Genomic DNA, 16,399 nt, shown 5'->3' with positions numbered 1-16,399 from the left:
GCTTGTATGAAAATTGTTTGGTTCTGCCAGAAAATAGGCGGGCGAGGGGTAAAGTAAACAACCATGCATGCACCCCAGACTGCACACTGATTCACAGCAGTTTTATTTCCTGCACATGCAAATAGTAAGCAATGGAATGATCAGATGTTATTTCAAAAAGATTTCCTTGCAAACAAATGTTTTTTCAATTTGCAAGTACAGTATATGCGATTTCAGCACATGCAACCAACACCCATCCCATGTGCCCCCAAAGATGTGTCCAAAATGCTACAATTGCAAAGTGCCCAAAATGCCACAAATCATATCAACATAACATGCCACAATTACAGTGGTGTTAAAAGTCACCCCTCCACGGCTTCTCCCACATGGCCCATCCCCCACAAAAAAATTTTTTTCCCAGGTGGGGGGTAGGAGGTGGGTGCTGTTTCCTCACAGTAGTTTTCAAAAATTTCATATTGAAAGTATAATTTCTGGGGCCATGTACATATTCATACGGGACAGGGTAAATGGAGTAGTATTGAGAAATGTTATACCGTAGTATACTTTTGAAAAAAGTATAATTAAGGGGAGAAATTGGAGGGTAAGAGACTAGGGAAAGTTTTGGTGAAGGAGCAAGAGTTGAAAAGGGGATTTGTGGTTTACATGGAGTGAAGTAGTGGAGGACTGGGGGAGATTGGTTGGGAGGAGGTAGACTGATATGTATATGGCCCCCTATGAGAGAGTATTGGTGTAGCAATAAGATTAACGAAACAAAATGCCAATTGAACGATCGAGTAGAAACAGATCATGCTTTGCGATAGTAAAGAAACGAGTGCGGGTTTAGTGCAAGATCCCAACGTGGCAAAAAACAAAACAAATGATTGTTCTTGCATTGATAGGATAGTAATAATAACGGGGGGGTAGTGGTACAAAGCAAGCGCAGCAGCAGCAGCAGCAGTGTTAGGCCAGAGTGGTTTAGAAAGGTGTGAGCAAAGTTTAGTGAGGGATTGTGACATGCGGAGATATATTTTTCTTTTTAAGCCACCTTGGTGATGAGATGCGATTTATCTGCAGGTGATAATCCAGCAATGACCTCGTGGAAAAGTTTGCAGGCACTTTAAACTAATTGTACAAACACACCATGCAATAGCAGTACTCGTCACATCAAAATCAACCTTGTCTGTCAAGCTTAGTTGAGATTTCTTTTGTTTTTTAAGGTACTCTTTGACTGAAGGTTTTGTTTTTGTTGACAGGAATTCAGATTCACAGGCTGACAAGGGATCAGAGGGGAGCAGGGAAATTGACGTCGCACATTTAATTGCAGAAAAGAAAGGGGTGGAGGTGAGAGATGGAAGTGGTGGCCAGAGAGAGTTGAGCATATGTAGGTATGGGAGAAAGCATGAGGTTACACGATAGCTCTTTTGAAAGATTTGAGGGAGAGGCATCAAACAGTTCCTCGTACGAAGGAATGGAAGTTAACGTTTAGCTTCAAATTGGGGAGTTTAGCCAGGTGTGCATTTTCTGGACGAATCTGTGAGACCCTTGCAGGCTGAGGGAGGAGTGGGCAGGAGGATCAAGGCCAGAAGTGAGATTATAAGAAAACAGGGCCTGCCAACTCTGTGGTGGGTGAGAAGCAGACTTTGGGACTTTCCCTCCTGCTGTGATATGCCAGTAACAGAGCCTTGGCTTAATTGCCAAAGGGAAGCATGATTGGAAAGCAGCTGTACCAACACAAAGTAGGGACACGTACTTCATGATTTGTTGGATTAAGGCCTTGTACATTGGAATGAGCTCTGAACAGCTTAGCGTGGCTTTAGCTCTCTGGAGAATAACCAAGGCAATGGCCTGCCGGGCAACCAACTTTGGCCATGTTGTCCATGCAAGAGAGGTGGAGGCCAAAGTGCTGCAGAAACTACACCTTTTCTAGGGGTTGGCTAAATAAGTAGATGCAGTGAGGGGAGGAAGTTGAAAGCCAGTCCTTTTGGAGAGACAGTGAGAGAATGGGATTCTCCTGCATTGAAAACCATGTTCCACCCGACCAATGACTTTTTTTTAATTCCCCCAGTTCTGCAAATATCGATGCTGTCCCTGCCTGCCTCAGAAGTGTGGTGTCCTGTTCTGCACAGGGTGGAGTCGTCCACCTAATTGCATGCAGGGTTATCCATGGAAGTGGAGGGGTCATTGTCGAGCAGTAATGATGTTTGTCCCAAAGCACTGCCTGGTGGGACACCAGTCTAAAGAAGATCTCGATACAATGCCATCAAGAGTGACCCATTATTTCTGCTCCCAGAGAAAATCTGATAACCATTGAAGGATGACCCTGAATACCATTAGCAGACAGCTTGGAAAGCAAGACTGTGCCAGAGAGCATAGAAAGCTCAAGAGGTGTCCATTGAGATCACCCCAATCTCAAATTTGAAACTTTAGTGCATCCATCCATTGTTAGGTTAAAATAAGCAGCATGTCTGTGGTATAATAGCTGGAGTGGAAGCCAAATTGATGATCAGAGCGTTGAAGAGATTATCTGCGAGATCTGCAAAAATTCGATTCCATCAGTTTGCTTAGCCAAGAGAGAGAGAAGGCTGACTCGTCTGTAGTCGATTATATCAGACGTGGAATCCTCGTGTGCTTGGCCAGCTGCCACCAGGCTTTGAAAGGTGGTGAGAGGTTTGACTGCAAGTGACCTTGATGTTGGACTCTGGCCCATAGAATGGCTGATACACACTGGATGTGGGCTTGGCAGAAAAAGTTTGGGTTTTCATCATTTGGGGAAATCCAAGCTCCTTTTTCATGATTGCCTCACCATATGTATCAGTGCACCAGGGTCGGGATGTTGAATATGACATTTGGAAGTGTGATCTGTTGAAGGAGAGAAAGCAGTCCAAGTCACAAATGGGTCAGTCTGATTGAGATTGGATTTCTGACAACGCCAATTGGATTTGCCAAACTGTCATACACATTGGTGCCTTGGTCTCTCTCTGAAGATCACCAAGGAGCCACTTTCACAAGCGCATTATCAGAAGAGCCGAAAGGACAGGCTGGAGGGGAAGTTTGATATGAGAATCAAAAAAAAGGAATGACTGTCATTTGGAGATGCAAGTAGAAAAAGATGAGATCTGAGCAGGCATTGTTGATGACAGTATGGACTGAAGTTTGAGTAGTGACAACTAGCCAACTGGCATGATGTAAATCGAAGTCGTAACAGATTGGAAAGGGCTGGGGTGGGAGGAAAGTAGATAAACTGAAGAAAGTTTGCAAATGGAATCGTCAAAGCTAAGGTAGAAGGGGGTGGTCGATCATACACAGAAATGAGATGGAGGAACACACACAAAGCCAGAAATAAATCAGAGTGGGAAGAGGGACAAGGGCTGTAGAGAAGGGAGTAACAACACCACCATCATCAGGATGTGAGCTGGATCTGTAGAGACGTAGGAGGGAGTACCCAGACCGAGTCGGGAACGTCTGCCGGATACGCTCGATTCAGAGGTGACAAGGGAAGAGAAACCAAGACTGGGGAGACTGGAGCCTGAAGAAGCGTGAATAAGATGGATAGTGGAGGATTGTGAAGGGTATGAATGAGGAAGGGGAGGATAGACAAAAAGATGGGATGGAGAACTGAGGGGAAGAACTGGCGAGCAGAGGTAAAATAAAAAAGGCAGACAATTGATCTTCAAAACAAAAGTTCATTCTACAGGAGATGTGCTGCTTCAGTGTTATTCTTCTCAAACCTGAGAGATTACTGAGTGTTAGCAAGCCATTTACCTGGTTGCCAGATGAAGCTAAGAGACAGAGGCATCCATAGACAAAGATAAAGCTACAACTAAAGTGTCCAACAACAAGTTAGGGTTTTGGTTTTCTTAACAATCTGCAATTCTCTGTGAAATCATGGCAAAAGATTCTAAAGCGTATGGCAATTATTCCCACGTCAGCTTGTTGAAACTTACAGGCACATGTCGGTCAAAGAACGTGCAAGGTCTCGTCCACAGCAGCACAGCACAACAAAGGCATGCTGGGAATTTTAAGAATGAAACCCTTAAATGTAATTCTGTGGAACAGGCAAGCAAACAGTAACTTAAGGTTTCATCGACGAAAGCTCGAGTATGCTAAGAGAGGGTATTCCTACAACTGCACATGTTCCACCTAATAATCAGTCACTTTTTATTTCTACATTTTATCTTTCTGTACAAAGTGACTCATCGAATGACATTTCCAAATGCAAGATGGGTGGAGGGATTTGTTTGTGTAAAATCCATGATTATCCTATTGCAAACGTGCATCGCAAGCCAGTCATAGCAGTCGTGTTCAACTGTCAGAGTAGCATGTGTACTGTACCACTGAGAGTAAAGAAATATGTAAATAAGATTCAATAAATAATGTAACCACAGTATCTACAGCAAAACGAAACATATTTCAATGAAAACCACACTAGTGTTATTATCGGCTCAAAGCCAGGTCAACAAAAAACGTGCAAACTAAAATAACCCCAAAAGTTATCTTCTTCATTTCACAGTGGGTTAAATAAATGCTTTAACTACAATAGAAATTGGTACCGAAAAAACAGCATGATGGATATACAAAAAATACGCTACAATACAAATATACACACACAAGGTGTTTTCAAAAGAATGATGAAGGAAAGCAGACGCTTAACCTTTCCGTAGCAGGGAGCACGATGACCTTGTAGCTCAGCATGCCATGTAAAAACGATGATGCATTTAACTAACACCTTAAAGAATGTTATTTTACAGGCGTAAGGAAACAGACAAGCAGTGGACTCGTACCTGCCCAACGATCCATGGTTGACAGCTCAAAAAGATAGCTACAAGTCGGTGAGCCCAAACAGACGTACAACATTTTTGTCTAACGATAAACAAGTTCGCAAAAGAACAAATTATTATTATTTTTTTTTTTACATTAAGTGCTCCACAAAAGGGTCAGCAGCTTTTCACCTGCAACGAGACTTCAATACCTGCAATTTCATCTGCATAGCTAGGTTTCTGCACCCGAGAGGACGATGAACCGCAACCGTGCCGATGCTTCAAGGAAGCAGTTTTAGGCTGTGAAAGCAAAGGTTTCATCTTCATTCCTACCGCTAACCTCCATCTTCACCTGTAACTAAAAGCTCAAGGAAGAACTCCCAACAACATGGTCCAAGTGACGTTCCGGTAAATGTTCTCAGCAGCTTATGCGTAGAAAAAGCTCACGTGTTTTGTCTTAAAGCTTCCGTTCTTCCACCGCACCCTGCCAATTGTTCCAAGAGGCGAGAGGTGCCAAGCGGCTGGTTTGTCTTTGGTGCATGACAGATTGGAGAAGCTGGCACCACAGTCCACCACATCTGTTAATACCTTGTCATATCGGTTGAAATTTTCATATACCTCTACAAACGCAGGTATCTATAAACTGTCATGAAGTGGACCTTCAGCAGGAATGATAAGGACATAGGAGCTGGATAGAAATAAAAAATAAACATTTCCCCCATTATTTTTATCTTTTTCCTTCACCAACTTTCTCCAAAAGTGAGGTCTTGGAACTTTTGACTCAAGAATAGCTAATGACGATGCTGTATCAATACAGTAGCATACACTAGTCCCAAAACGTGCAGAAGACAGTAAGTAACATTGAGGTGCTTGGTCAAAGCAGCCTTAGCCAGGTGAGAACAAAGGCAAGCAGCAGCATTAGACAAAAGTAAAATGCAACAAATCCCAGGAGCTCTGGGGAGCGATGCGGAAGGGCGCAGGGAATGATATATGTCGAGGGGGCGGTCGCTTCGAACACAAGCGCTGAGACGGTGGCGTGGATTGCAGGAAGGTTCGCTTGAAGCACCTCGTATGGCGAGCAAAGAGCAGACTGCATTGGGCCAGGAAAGAGACAGTTAGTGGTAAACATTCAGTAATGAAGCAGAAAGATGACAGTTGGAAGAAGCAACAAAGATTTTGCATAAAAAGGAGGCTTTTGAGGTTAAAAAAGCAACAACAACCTGTACCATACTCTGTTACAGAGCGTCGGTGCTGCCGAAGCAGTTTCTTGCCTAGGGTTATACTGGGTGTTTTTGTCATTGCCATCCCAGCATGGTTTGTCTGTGCTCTCTCCTCTTAAATGCTGGGCGTCAAGCAAGGAAGCAGCACGTACCTTTTTATAGTCTTTGGTATGACTCGGCCGGGGTTTGAATCACAAACCTCCCAGACTCAGAGCGGATGTTCGAACCATTACGCCAGAGTTGTAAAAAAAATAAAAATTGAGAGTATACTTGCAGGTTAAAAAAAAAATGTTGGGGTTACAGGCCCTTAGAAATCACATTTTGATAACAAACAGAAAAACTTTTATTACAAGATGAAAAACAAGCAAGCAGAAAGAGATTGAGGTTATGTTTGAGCAGCACAAGATTGTTGAGGAAACTGGGTGAGGTGGTGGGGAGGAGTTAGGGGCATTACCAAAGCAGAAATGGTAGACAGAGTTGTGAACGTAATGGCTGCAGTTGCTTGCGTAAGTCGATGGCTGGTGCAAATATTATTTTTAAAGGTTGTAAACAGTTGAACATATTGAAACCGTTGTTGAAAGTAGGCCACAGATTTTAAAGTCTTAGAAAAAAAAAATCATATCTGTAGCCATTTATATATTACCTATGTAGTAAAGGGGAGAATGTTGGGAGAGTAATACTGCCCCCCCAAAAAGGATAAAAAGTAACGGAGAAGAGGTAATGGAAAGTTGGGATGGAAGGGTGATAAAAATGGACGAAGGAAGTGGGGGATCGAGGATAATCTTACAAACACAATATGTAGTAAGGCCCCACTTCCTTCGTGGTGGTGCAAGTGAAAAGTAAAGTGTGGTGATCTTGAAACTTGTTTCCACAGAGATCAATGTGCATTAGTGAGTACATTATTTTTCCAACAAATTTGCATAACAAGCGATTGATATTTAATGTATTGAAACGTAAAGCATGTTTATTTTTAAATATTAAATGTGTAGTATGAGGATAGTAGAGATTGAATTCAGATTATGGAGTGAGATGGTAATGCATTGTGTGGGTTGGGAGTGTGAATGATGGCAGAGGTAAAGCTTAATGGTACAAAATCTTACTCCTTGGTTAAAAAAAAAGTGCAACGTGCGAGTACTGGGCATGCACGGTAACACTCGTCGTTGTTTTTCCTTTTAGACTGTCTGATATTAAACGAATCACCAGTAACATCAATAATTGTACATAGACTTGGAGGAGCATCAATAGCAGCTCCAAAGGACTTGCAAGTCGAATAGTGTTTTTTAGGTTATTTCTCCAAAATAACCATAGCGTGGATCCCAGTGGACGTACGTATATACGTCCGTCACCATTTGAATAAAACATCTCACAACTACCTGACCGATTTATGGACCAAATCTGGTACTATGCATCAAGGTCTCGTGGACTTGTGCTCCCCATCCGGATGTGCCACCTATACGAGGCTGAAAAGGGAGGTTTTGCCTCAAATTCAGGAAATTTATTTTAAAATCTCAGAAACAGTGGGAAAATAACCGTCATTTGAGGAAATATGGAGACACATTTGAGTTGGAAAAGCTGGGAGGTGGAGGGGAGAGATGGTGTTGAGGCATTCACCACTTGCCAGTAAGTAAAAGTACACCTGGAGCTTTGTCATGAGAGACAGTGGAGCAAAGGATAGGGCAAAGGTTGTCTACATGTGCGTCTCACCTTTGGAACCCCCAACTTGCAGCATCCCTCCAGGAAACTGTCAACGTTACGCCGACATTTTGCCATTGACAGCTGGGGCTGGTTGTCACACAAGGAAGAAAAAGGTGATGGCAAGTCTCAGGAATTATCATACCCGGTATTTGGAGTATTCTCGTAAATGTGTGTGGTGTGATTAGACCATGAAAACTGCTTTTTTGGTGAAAACAGACTTTTACAGGACTTGGTTGAAAATATGAATACAGTAAATATATAAACATAGATTTTCATAACTAATCAACAACTGGAATTTACATTGCACAACTTTCTTTATTTGGTCACATTTACCTTGTATGCCAACACTGTTTTGCTTCAGACACAGCTGATTGTGGTTATTATGGAGGCACAACAGCATGTGAAATCATTGCCAGCCAGGCAATTGTAAAGTGAAACCTCGCTCAGCTAGATACTCTTGTGTTTCAGGGCATGGTATTTTACTCAACAAAATTAAAAAGGCCAATTTTATAGTCTGCCAGGGTTGTCAGAAGTTAAAAAGGATGGGTACCTGCAACTACAGGGTGTCCACAAATTACCGTTCCAAATTCAAACTAGAAAAGCACTCGGTAGAGCGCATACCTCCGCCAGGCTAAACAGTTTACGTTTTCAATCCACTGATAGGCCGGATCTGGATTCGGACCTGAACCAAAAGCTAATCAGCTTGTTCTTGTCACTTACTCAACTCATCCACCATGTTTCGTCTGAATCCGTCCACAACTTTTTGTGATGGTGAAGAATCACTTTAAAAATTCTCTGATTCTCTGATCCGGATTTGAATCCACGAAAATCGAATAGATTTGTCCTCGTCACACACCTAACCTGTCCGCCATGTTTTGTTTGAATCCATCCACAACTTTTTGAGATATCTTTATTTGTATCGTTTTTTACCCTATCTCTCAATGGTGAAGAATCACTTAATTCTCAGATCTGGATCTTCACCAAAATCTAATCATTTCGTCCTCGTCAAATACCCAACCTCTCTAACTTGTGGTTCGGGTACCTGCAACAAGTTAGCTTAGCAACACAATTTTTACCTTATGGGACCTGAGCTGACCTTTGGCCTCTTGACCCCATAATATAATTAGTTAATCTTTGCATCATTATACATACTTGTACCAAGTTTTACTTTAATCCCTTCAGCTGTTTTATGTTGACATAAAGCGACTGGGTGATAAGTACGATATAAAAAAGTAAACTCACTACAGCAGGTGATGGCTCATGGATCACAGAGAGCGTCCGAGGGCGTAAGCGGTTCACAAGACGACAAAGGATTACTCCGTCTTGGAGTGCTGCTCCCAAGTCTTCTGGAATATCTTCACAAAGTTGCTCATATAATATCTAAGCATGCACATGATGCAATTTTATCAGTGCACACCTCTCCACTCACTCATTTTATCTCTCACATCTGTTTGCTCCCATTTGTCAATTTACATCCCCTCCGCCTCCCTTGTTTTTGTGAAATGTAGATAGCCTAATTTCTCTTTGAAAATAGAGAGCATAAGCTTATGAAAGAGCTTTGGGTTAAAGTTTGAGTGAAGGTGCACACATTAACGTAAAGCGAAGGTGCACACATTAACGTAAAGCAGTCTCGTAACTCAGTCGAGTGATAAGTGATGACAGAATAGACATGGGTTTGATGGAGGACAGGTTGACAAGGTGCAGATCAGGCAATACCGCGGATATGTTTATATTCCAGTTGTATTATGGTTAAAAAAACAAGACCAAAAGTCCAACAGCGGCGTAGCCGGGCTTGTAAAATATTATAAACCACAAACATATGTTTAGCTTTTTAACCCTTTGAGTATGGGACTTTTTTTTTTTGATAAAAATACCCCCGGTATGGGATTAATTTGGCATTTTGGTACGGGAATGCAACCACGTACTGACGATCTATTTATAGGCATAGTCGATGATGTGTAGTCACGTCATCCATACACAAAACTTTTTCGCGGGTTGTGGCACTGGACGTCATCCGTACTCAAAGGGTTTAACAGTCATTAATGCTGCTTATAACATTAAACAAAGAAATTTGGAGGAATCCCGACATCCGTGAGGTAAGTTTTACTTACAGAACCATCCATGTGAGTGAAGATCTACTGTAATCTATGTACCCCACAAGGGTTGGAGGTGTGCTCATTTACCAAGCAGCGAGTTAGCGCTTGCCAAGCCAGCCGTTCCCTAACGGTTTTGAATGGAGCGCTTGCTCAAATGCTTAAACCACTTGGCGATCTCTCCACAAGAAACTTGGTAAATGAACACACACCCAATGTTCTTGAGATCCGACCATAGATCGACTGTAATATATGTACCCCAAATAGGAATGACCCTTCCTGCCACTCCAGTAGTGAGCGGGTGTACTTGTAAATTTAAATGTTGGTCGGTGGACTCAGCCATCGTAATGACATCGTAGACGTAATGACGTAATGTACACAAAACTGATGTATTTAAACTTCCAGTAAGTTTGCAGTCACTACGAAGGGATTATTGTTACGATTGGATTTACTATAATATTAACGTTACGTTATCATTATTTCAAAAATTATATTACAATAAAAAAAACCGAGGCTAATTCCTTACTTTCTCGGTTATTAATATTCGTGCCGAACACCGCTCATCATTGATCACGAACCATACACCGCTTCAATCCATTAACTTTCCATTCACGACATTGGGAGTAAAAAGTTATGGTTATATTTACTTTATTATTATTACGAAAACGATACTACTGAAATGATACTACACTACTGTATTAAGAAACCTGGGCTTAATTTGTCCAAAGGTGAGGCATGAAGCCCAAGGCCTATACGTACTGTATTGTTGGAAGAGCCGTAATGCCGATGTTTTCGATATTTCATGGTCATTTTAACAATCGATTTGTTTGTGTTTCACACTGAATGAAAAACGTAAAGGTAGAGCATGGCGATTGTGATATATGACAGGTTCGACAATATGTTCGGCATGAACGGCATATAAATCAAAATGGCGGAGTGTGGAGAGTCAGCCGCCGTACGTCGTAATGACATCACAGACGTAATCACATCACCCTGTCATGTGACCATATCCTCAGCTCTGATTGGTATATGTTTGAGGGGACATACATACGGACGGACAAACACCGTTCTAGACGGCTTTGCCCGATGGGCTACGCCATAAAAAAAGTTTCCAAGAAGTCATTGAGATAATGATCATGTAAAGGGAACACCACTTTTACACTTTCTCACAATAATGTGATGCCGAACTTTGCTACCTGTCGTAGTTGTTCGATCTGCTCCATCTCTTCACGCATTTGTTCCATTCGGCGACGAACTGTAAAGTTCCCATTCTTCAAACCTTCCAGGCCACGCTTGGATGAAAGGCTGAAGGCTGGACGAGACAGTATTGGGAACTTACTGATGATTGGTTACAAATGTGATAGCAGCATAGCTACAATATTTCCCTCTACACAAATACTTATTGTTTCTGCACCTCGACATAATCCTTCCCTTTTCACCCAATTCTCTGCCTCAACAACGACATCTAACGACATCTCTACGGAAGGCTGGAAAGGGCAAATGCTGCCAAATGTAACTGCAATAATTGTGTCAAATTAATTGACATTCTAATTCTCGTCAATTCGTTAATATCAATTAATCTCCAGGCAATATGCCAGAAAGTAAAATTTGAATGCGTCAATGGATATGCCTCCGCCCACCGTTGCGTTTGATCTCAATTAATGGTCCAAGTAGAAAAGAGAACATCAGATGCTTCTAACTCCAGTCATGGTCTGTAAAATGATTTTCAAAGGGCACATGGCCTTTGATATGTTCAATCTAAAATGGAATCGGTGCATCTTTGTATTACAGTTCATGAGTGTATCAAGTGTGGTTGAAATATCTTGAGTGGATCATAAGTTATTGCAGGAACAGATTTTAAATTAACGGGCACGTGACCTTAGGCCTTTGTCAATTTGAACCCAAAATTGAATCGGTTCATCTTCACATTAGTCCATAGCTATGCCGAGTTTGGTCAAAATCCCTGCACCGGTTCACAAGTTATCGTGGACATGAAAATCTCCTACATTCAGCTAAAGGTCACATGACCTTCGACTCCAAAATCGAATCGGTTCATCTTTGCGTTATATTTCTTCAGCTATTCACAAGTTATTGTGGTAGCAAAATCATCAAAGACGGACAACCTGAAAACACGCCTCCAGCGCGTTCGACAGCAGAGGCATAAAAAAAAAAAACTCCACAAAAATGTATCGTAAAATAAAGGTGTGTGCGAGTACTGATCATACAAGGAAATTTGAAACAATGACACTTTCAAACGTACCCTTATGAGCCATCTGGGAAGCAGCGGGGCATCCCTCCGTAGGAAGGTGGGTAGTTAGTGGGCGGGTTGACATTGAATCGAAGCGGGCACGGTTTCTCGCTTGTTCCGCTAGCGGTTTTGGGTTTTAGGCAAGACAGGCATAGCACAAGTTGCGAAGTAGAGGGGTTATGGATGTCATGGAGGGAAGATGCAAGCAAGCATTGGGAGAAGAGACTGGAAAAAGCAGAAACAAAATACATGGAACCACTACCCCTCCCTCCCACCTCCCCCCAAAAATACAGTGGATTCAATTTCATTGGAGATGAGGTATGCTTAGAATCGTGAAGACAAAGCACTTCTTGTTAGCTGGTTAGAATGACTCCACGAAGCAGGCAATAAAAGCAAAATAAAATCAAGGCCAGAAATTGTACAAAACATGGCAATCGAGGATGGTAAATTGCAGGAACTCCATCGAACAGGCACAGTAACACCCACAATAATTACAAAGAGTAGTTTGATTGCCATCTTTGATCTTGAAATTAGCCAACCTGGTTGTCCTGGAATTATTGGGGTTGATGCTAGCTATCCTGGCAAACATGCAGCTGATGAATGGAATGCTGGATTTAAAGATGTCCAAATATGCGGAAAGGCCCAACCCTGTACACAAACAGACATCTTTGCCAGCTCACAGTCCAAACTCAGCAAGGTGCAGGTCATATTCATCGACATGCACAGCTTACCTGATCTGGGCTTCAGGCCAAATGCTGGCAGGTGAAAATCTTCAGCAGAGGTATCAGGTTTCTGGTAAAGAAAGAACACCAAAAGTTGTATTTTAATAAAATAAAACATCAAAATGGAGATTGCTGTTCAGCACAACTGCTGATGTCTTGTTTTGGTAGTTGTACTTTATTCTCTTTCTCACATCTAACCCAACTAGACATGCGGAGGAAGACATGGAGATGGAAGAGACGGAGACACCAGAGAGGGAGGAGAACGAGGAGCAGAGAGCGACAGACAAAGAACGAGAGACAGCATCGGATGTACATGAAGCACAATACGAATCGGTCATGAAAAGAGAAATACAGGCCTCGTGACATTTCCGTGATGGGATTACGACATGTCCAGGAGTAAATAAATTCCCAGCTCAGGGAATTTAGCTAATGGAATACCCCCGTGCTCCACCTCCAATTCTTCACCAACACCCTTCACCAACACCCCTCAGAGGGTTACGGTAATAACACCAACGGTGTATTTGATGCCTTTTTCAATACGTCTGCCGTTGAGAGACTCGTGGTCGTAGTTGTAACAGAAAGCTCAGGTTAAAAAAAGGGGAAAAGTTTTTGACTTTTGCTAAATTGTAGTTTAACTTGCAATTCAAATTATCACTTATTACGGGAGATGCCATAGATTTGTTCCGAAAGGTAAAAAGAGTAATTTTATTTATTTATTTTTCAATTGTACCCTTTTGCCCTTTTACACTTTGTATAAAATGTCCACTTTGGGATTGCATTCAATTGTTGTTTATCAGTGATACTGCAGCTGTGACAGTGTGCACTTGTACCAATAAATCATAAACGTGTCAAGTTCACTTGGATCCATCCAATTGGCATAACCTACCGAACCGTATCTATAATCGCAGCACGGAGCATTTCCACAAATCATGTGGATTAGGAGCAGCAGAGCCTTTTTCCTATGGTGTGTGAGGTTCGACAAGCAGCTTTGACAGGAACGATGAGCAGAGCAAGAGACGATAGACAAATAAGCATACGCCAAGAGGTTTGATTTCTAATCACCTGTTTGCTCGATTGAGGCAACTGGAACACTTCTTTGGAGGTACCACTGGTGTGAGGAAAAACAAACATTGAGTCATGGTGTGAGGTCGCTGCAGCGCACACTATTGCACCACAATGTCACCGTGCATCTGAATTTTAATGCATCACTAAACGGAAAGTAATTTGACAGCATCTCGGAATTAAAAAAAAAAAATCAAAGGATTAAAACAAACAAACATGATCAACCAAATCCCTGGCATGACGAACCCATTGCATCTTTCGGTAAGAATTCCCAATTTGCTGCCATTATGCCATTGAACAAGGAGTGAAACTCCAACAGTTTGGCTCATGTTGCAGTCAAAACAACTCATTCCACATTTTTTTTTAAAAAGATCATCAATACCCGAGCATGGATGACATTTATTTCAATTTTTTTTGGTGCAATTGAAGGATCCCGTTGAAAAATTCACTACATCGAGCACACACATGCTGGGGAAAAATAATGCTTTCCTGGTCCAGTCGCAATTATTCCCATTTATCCAAATCAACCTCTGGAGCAAAGATTGAAGGTAACAGTCAAACGTTTTTAAAAATATTAAAATCACATTCGTGCTGCACAATATGGAAATCTTAATGGGATGAAACATCATAATCTGAGGATCGCAGGGTACACCAGGAAGTGATGGCACTTCCCCCAAGCTAAGTGGCTGTGTTTGTCTCGTCTAACAGTCTTGTGTTGTGTCGCATATGGCCGTGTGAGTTTGTGTGTGCGACGGCTCCACGACGAGCCTTAGTTCCTATATAAAAATAAATTTATATTTGCTTCAATTCAGAGAACCTGCGTCCAAGTCAGTGGAACGTACTCGCTCGATCGCAAACGAGAAGTCAAGGCTAACTCACTAGATGTCTCCTGTGCATTTGAGTCTGTACGGCACCTCTACCTGATTTCCAAATTCTCAACTAATGCTCTCCAAAGTTCACTCCGGTACAGGCCATCACATTTCCTCTGCACATGCACACAGCCAGTTGCTTTTTGTGGTACTCTCATACATGCTCGACCTATAAAGGCAAGCATCCCTCGAAGTAGCATTCTGGGACAAATCTTCTTTGTCTACATCATTCAACGACATATCTTCATCACCAGAAAATCACTGCCACTTTGCAGAGGATTCCACTATGTTGTGCAGAATGGTTCCTCATCCCTGCACCTGCACCAGGAAGGTTGTGGCAACTTCCCTCCCTCTGTCGATCTAGAGAAAATTAACAACTGGTCATCTACCTAAACCATGCCTTTTCATGCAGGAAAAACCCACATTGACACTTTGTCGCTCTTTAAGGACCTGCTGGGATATCTACCATACTTTTATTATCTTAGATATATTATCTCCATACTTTTTGAAAGAAAATGGGGGATATCGTCAGGTTAGGTCAGATTATAGGACAGGAGGGCAAAAGCCGTATGTGGTCCTATCAATGTTTAACCTCACTCTGTCCACAAATCCGCTCTGTCTGTCTCTCCGTCCATCACACTATCTCCTCCTAAACCGTTTGGCAGAAATTCACCAAACTTGGTACAGTAGTTATGATCACCACATGGCAAGAAGGTGCAAGAGCTGTAACATTTTGGCCCCACCTCTTGGGGTGGGGTCAAAAGATCACATACCAAAAAATGCAATTAGGGGCACATTTTAAAACATAAAATGAAACATTGGGGGATGCATTAAATAATTAAAGATTCTTGGGATTTGACCCCTGGGATTCATGTCCTAGGGGGTGGGGACTTGGGGTCAAAATGGGGGAAATTTTTTAAACTCTATATTTGGTCATTCCTGGTGGAACTTTGTGACATCTTTCAACTTTGCTTTAGGTGAAGCGTGGGGATTTGCGATTGGCTCGCCATCGACCACTCCAGTTTGATTTATGGAGCTCCTTATCCTCACTATCAGTTATACCTGTCCTGGGCACCTTCAACTACAATTTATAAGCCGCCATGTCTCCAAGCTTACCTCCAACCTCGGAACTCTCCGCAGGACAATCTTTCATCTGCCATCTTCAGTTTATAATGATGTACAAAGTCTTAATAATATCAATCTCATTCTAACCTCCAGAGCTTCAAGACAACCGTTCACCACGACGTCCCATCCACAACCATGATCTTTTCTACCACCATTCTCCAAACCTATGTCTTTCTGGGTATCCAGTTTTTCATTCTGCTTCTGTGATTGGGAGTTTGCAGATGTATTCTTCCTGTTCACCCACTGTGTCCTCTCCTTGCCCTCATTTTCCACTCAATCCCCTATTTCTCCAAGTTTCCCTCTTTTGTCCCTCAACTCTGTTGTTGGTGTGTTCCCTAGTTTCCCCTCTCTTTCTACTGTTCATTTTGTTGTTACATCCTGATCAGTTCTGTGTTCTAGTTCCTCCATGTGGACTTGGTGCTCACACAAGCAGGTTAGTAGCCTTGCATTATTTTTTTATCTGTTCTTATTATTACTGCTCCTGCCCTCACCTCTTTAGGCCATCGCTTGATACATATCCTTGTTGCCCTCCTCGAGTCCAAACGTAACGCTCACCTTCATTTACTGTATTCCTGAGCCTGTCATCTCGAGCTCTTCCCTCGAGGATATCAGGCCTGTTACCCACGGCC

At 42.2% G+C, this 16,399-nt stretch overlaps 2 protein-coding genes across 10 annotated transcripts in view; one reads left to right on the top strand and one right to left on the bottom strand.

Moving 5' to 3' along the window:
- Positions 1-13,571, top strand: part of LOC137432487 (uncharacterized) — a 35,434-nt gene extending 21,863 nt beyond the window's left edge. For 2 of the 4 annotated variants that reach the window (XM_078783281.1, XM_068124467.2), the window contains 2 exons: positions 4,728-4,808; positions 12,921-13,571. In XM_078783281.1, the coding sequence (XP_078639407.1) occupies positions 4,728-4,782 (55 nt within the window). In that variant the 3' untranslated portion in view covers positions 4,783-4,808; positions 12,921-13,571. The remainder of the gene's footprint in view (positions 1-4,727; positions 4,809-12,920) is intronic. The other 2 variants (XM_068124466.2, XM_068124464.2) reach the window with 1 other exon arrangement.
- Positions 1-16,399, bottom strand: part of LOC137432485 (leucine-rich repeat and calponin homology domain-containing protein 1) — a 129,015-nt gene that overhangs the window by 2,304 nt on the left and 110,312 nt on the right. For 2 of the 6 annotated variants that reach the window (XM_068124461.2, XM_078783277.1), the window contains exons 12-17: positions 13,777-13,822; positions 12,724-12,784; positions 12,005-12,112; positions 10,941-11,056; positions 8,894-9,031; positions 7,661-7,738 (exon numbers count right to left, since the gene is read on the bottom strand). In XM_068124461.2, the coding sequence (XP_067980562.1) occupies positions 7,661-7,738; positions 8,894-9,031; positions 10,941-11,056; positions 12,005-12,112; positions 12,724-12,784; positions 13,777-13,822 (547 nt within the window). Of the gene's footprint in view, positions 1-4,464; positions 5,827-7,660; positions 7,739-8,893; positions 9,032-10,940; positions 11,057-12,004; positions 12,113-12,723; positions 12,785-13,776; positions 13,823-16,399 lie in introns of those variants that run through there. The other 4 variants (XM_068124462.2, XM_078783278.1, XM_078783273.1 and 1 more) reach the window with 3 other exon arrangements.

This window comes from Myxine glutinosa, chromosome 8, assembly GCF_964187855.1.
Source record: "Myxine glutinosa chromosome 8, kmMyxGlut1.1, whole genome shotgun sequence".
Taxonomy (NCBI): domain Eukaryota; kingdom Metazoa; phylum Chordata; class Myxini; order Myxiniformes; family Myxinidae; genus Myxine; species Myxine glutinosa.
The sequence above is the reverse complement of the archived record's forward strand: the minus strand, read 5'-3'. Positions and strand labels throughout refer to the sequence as shown.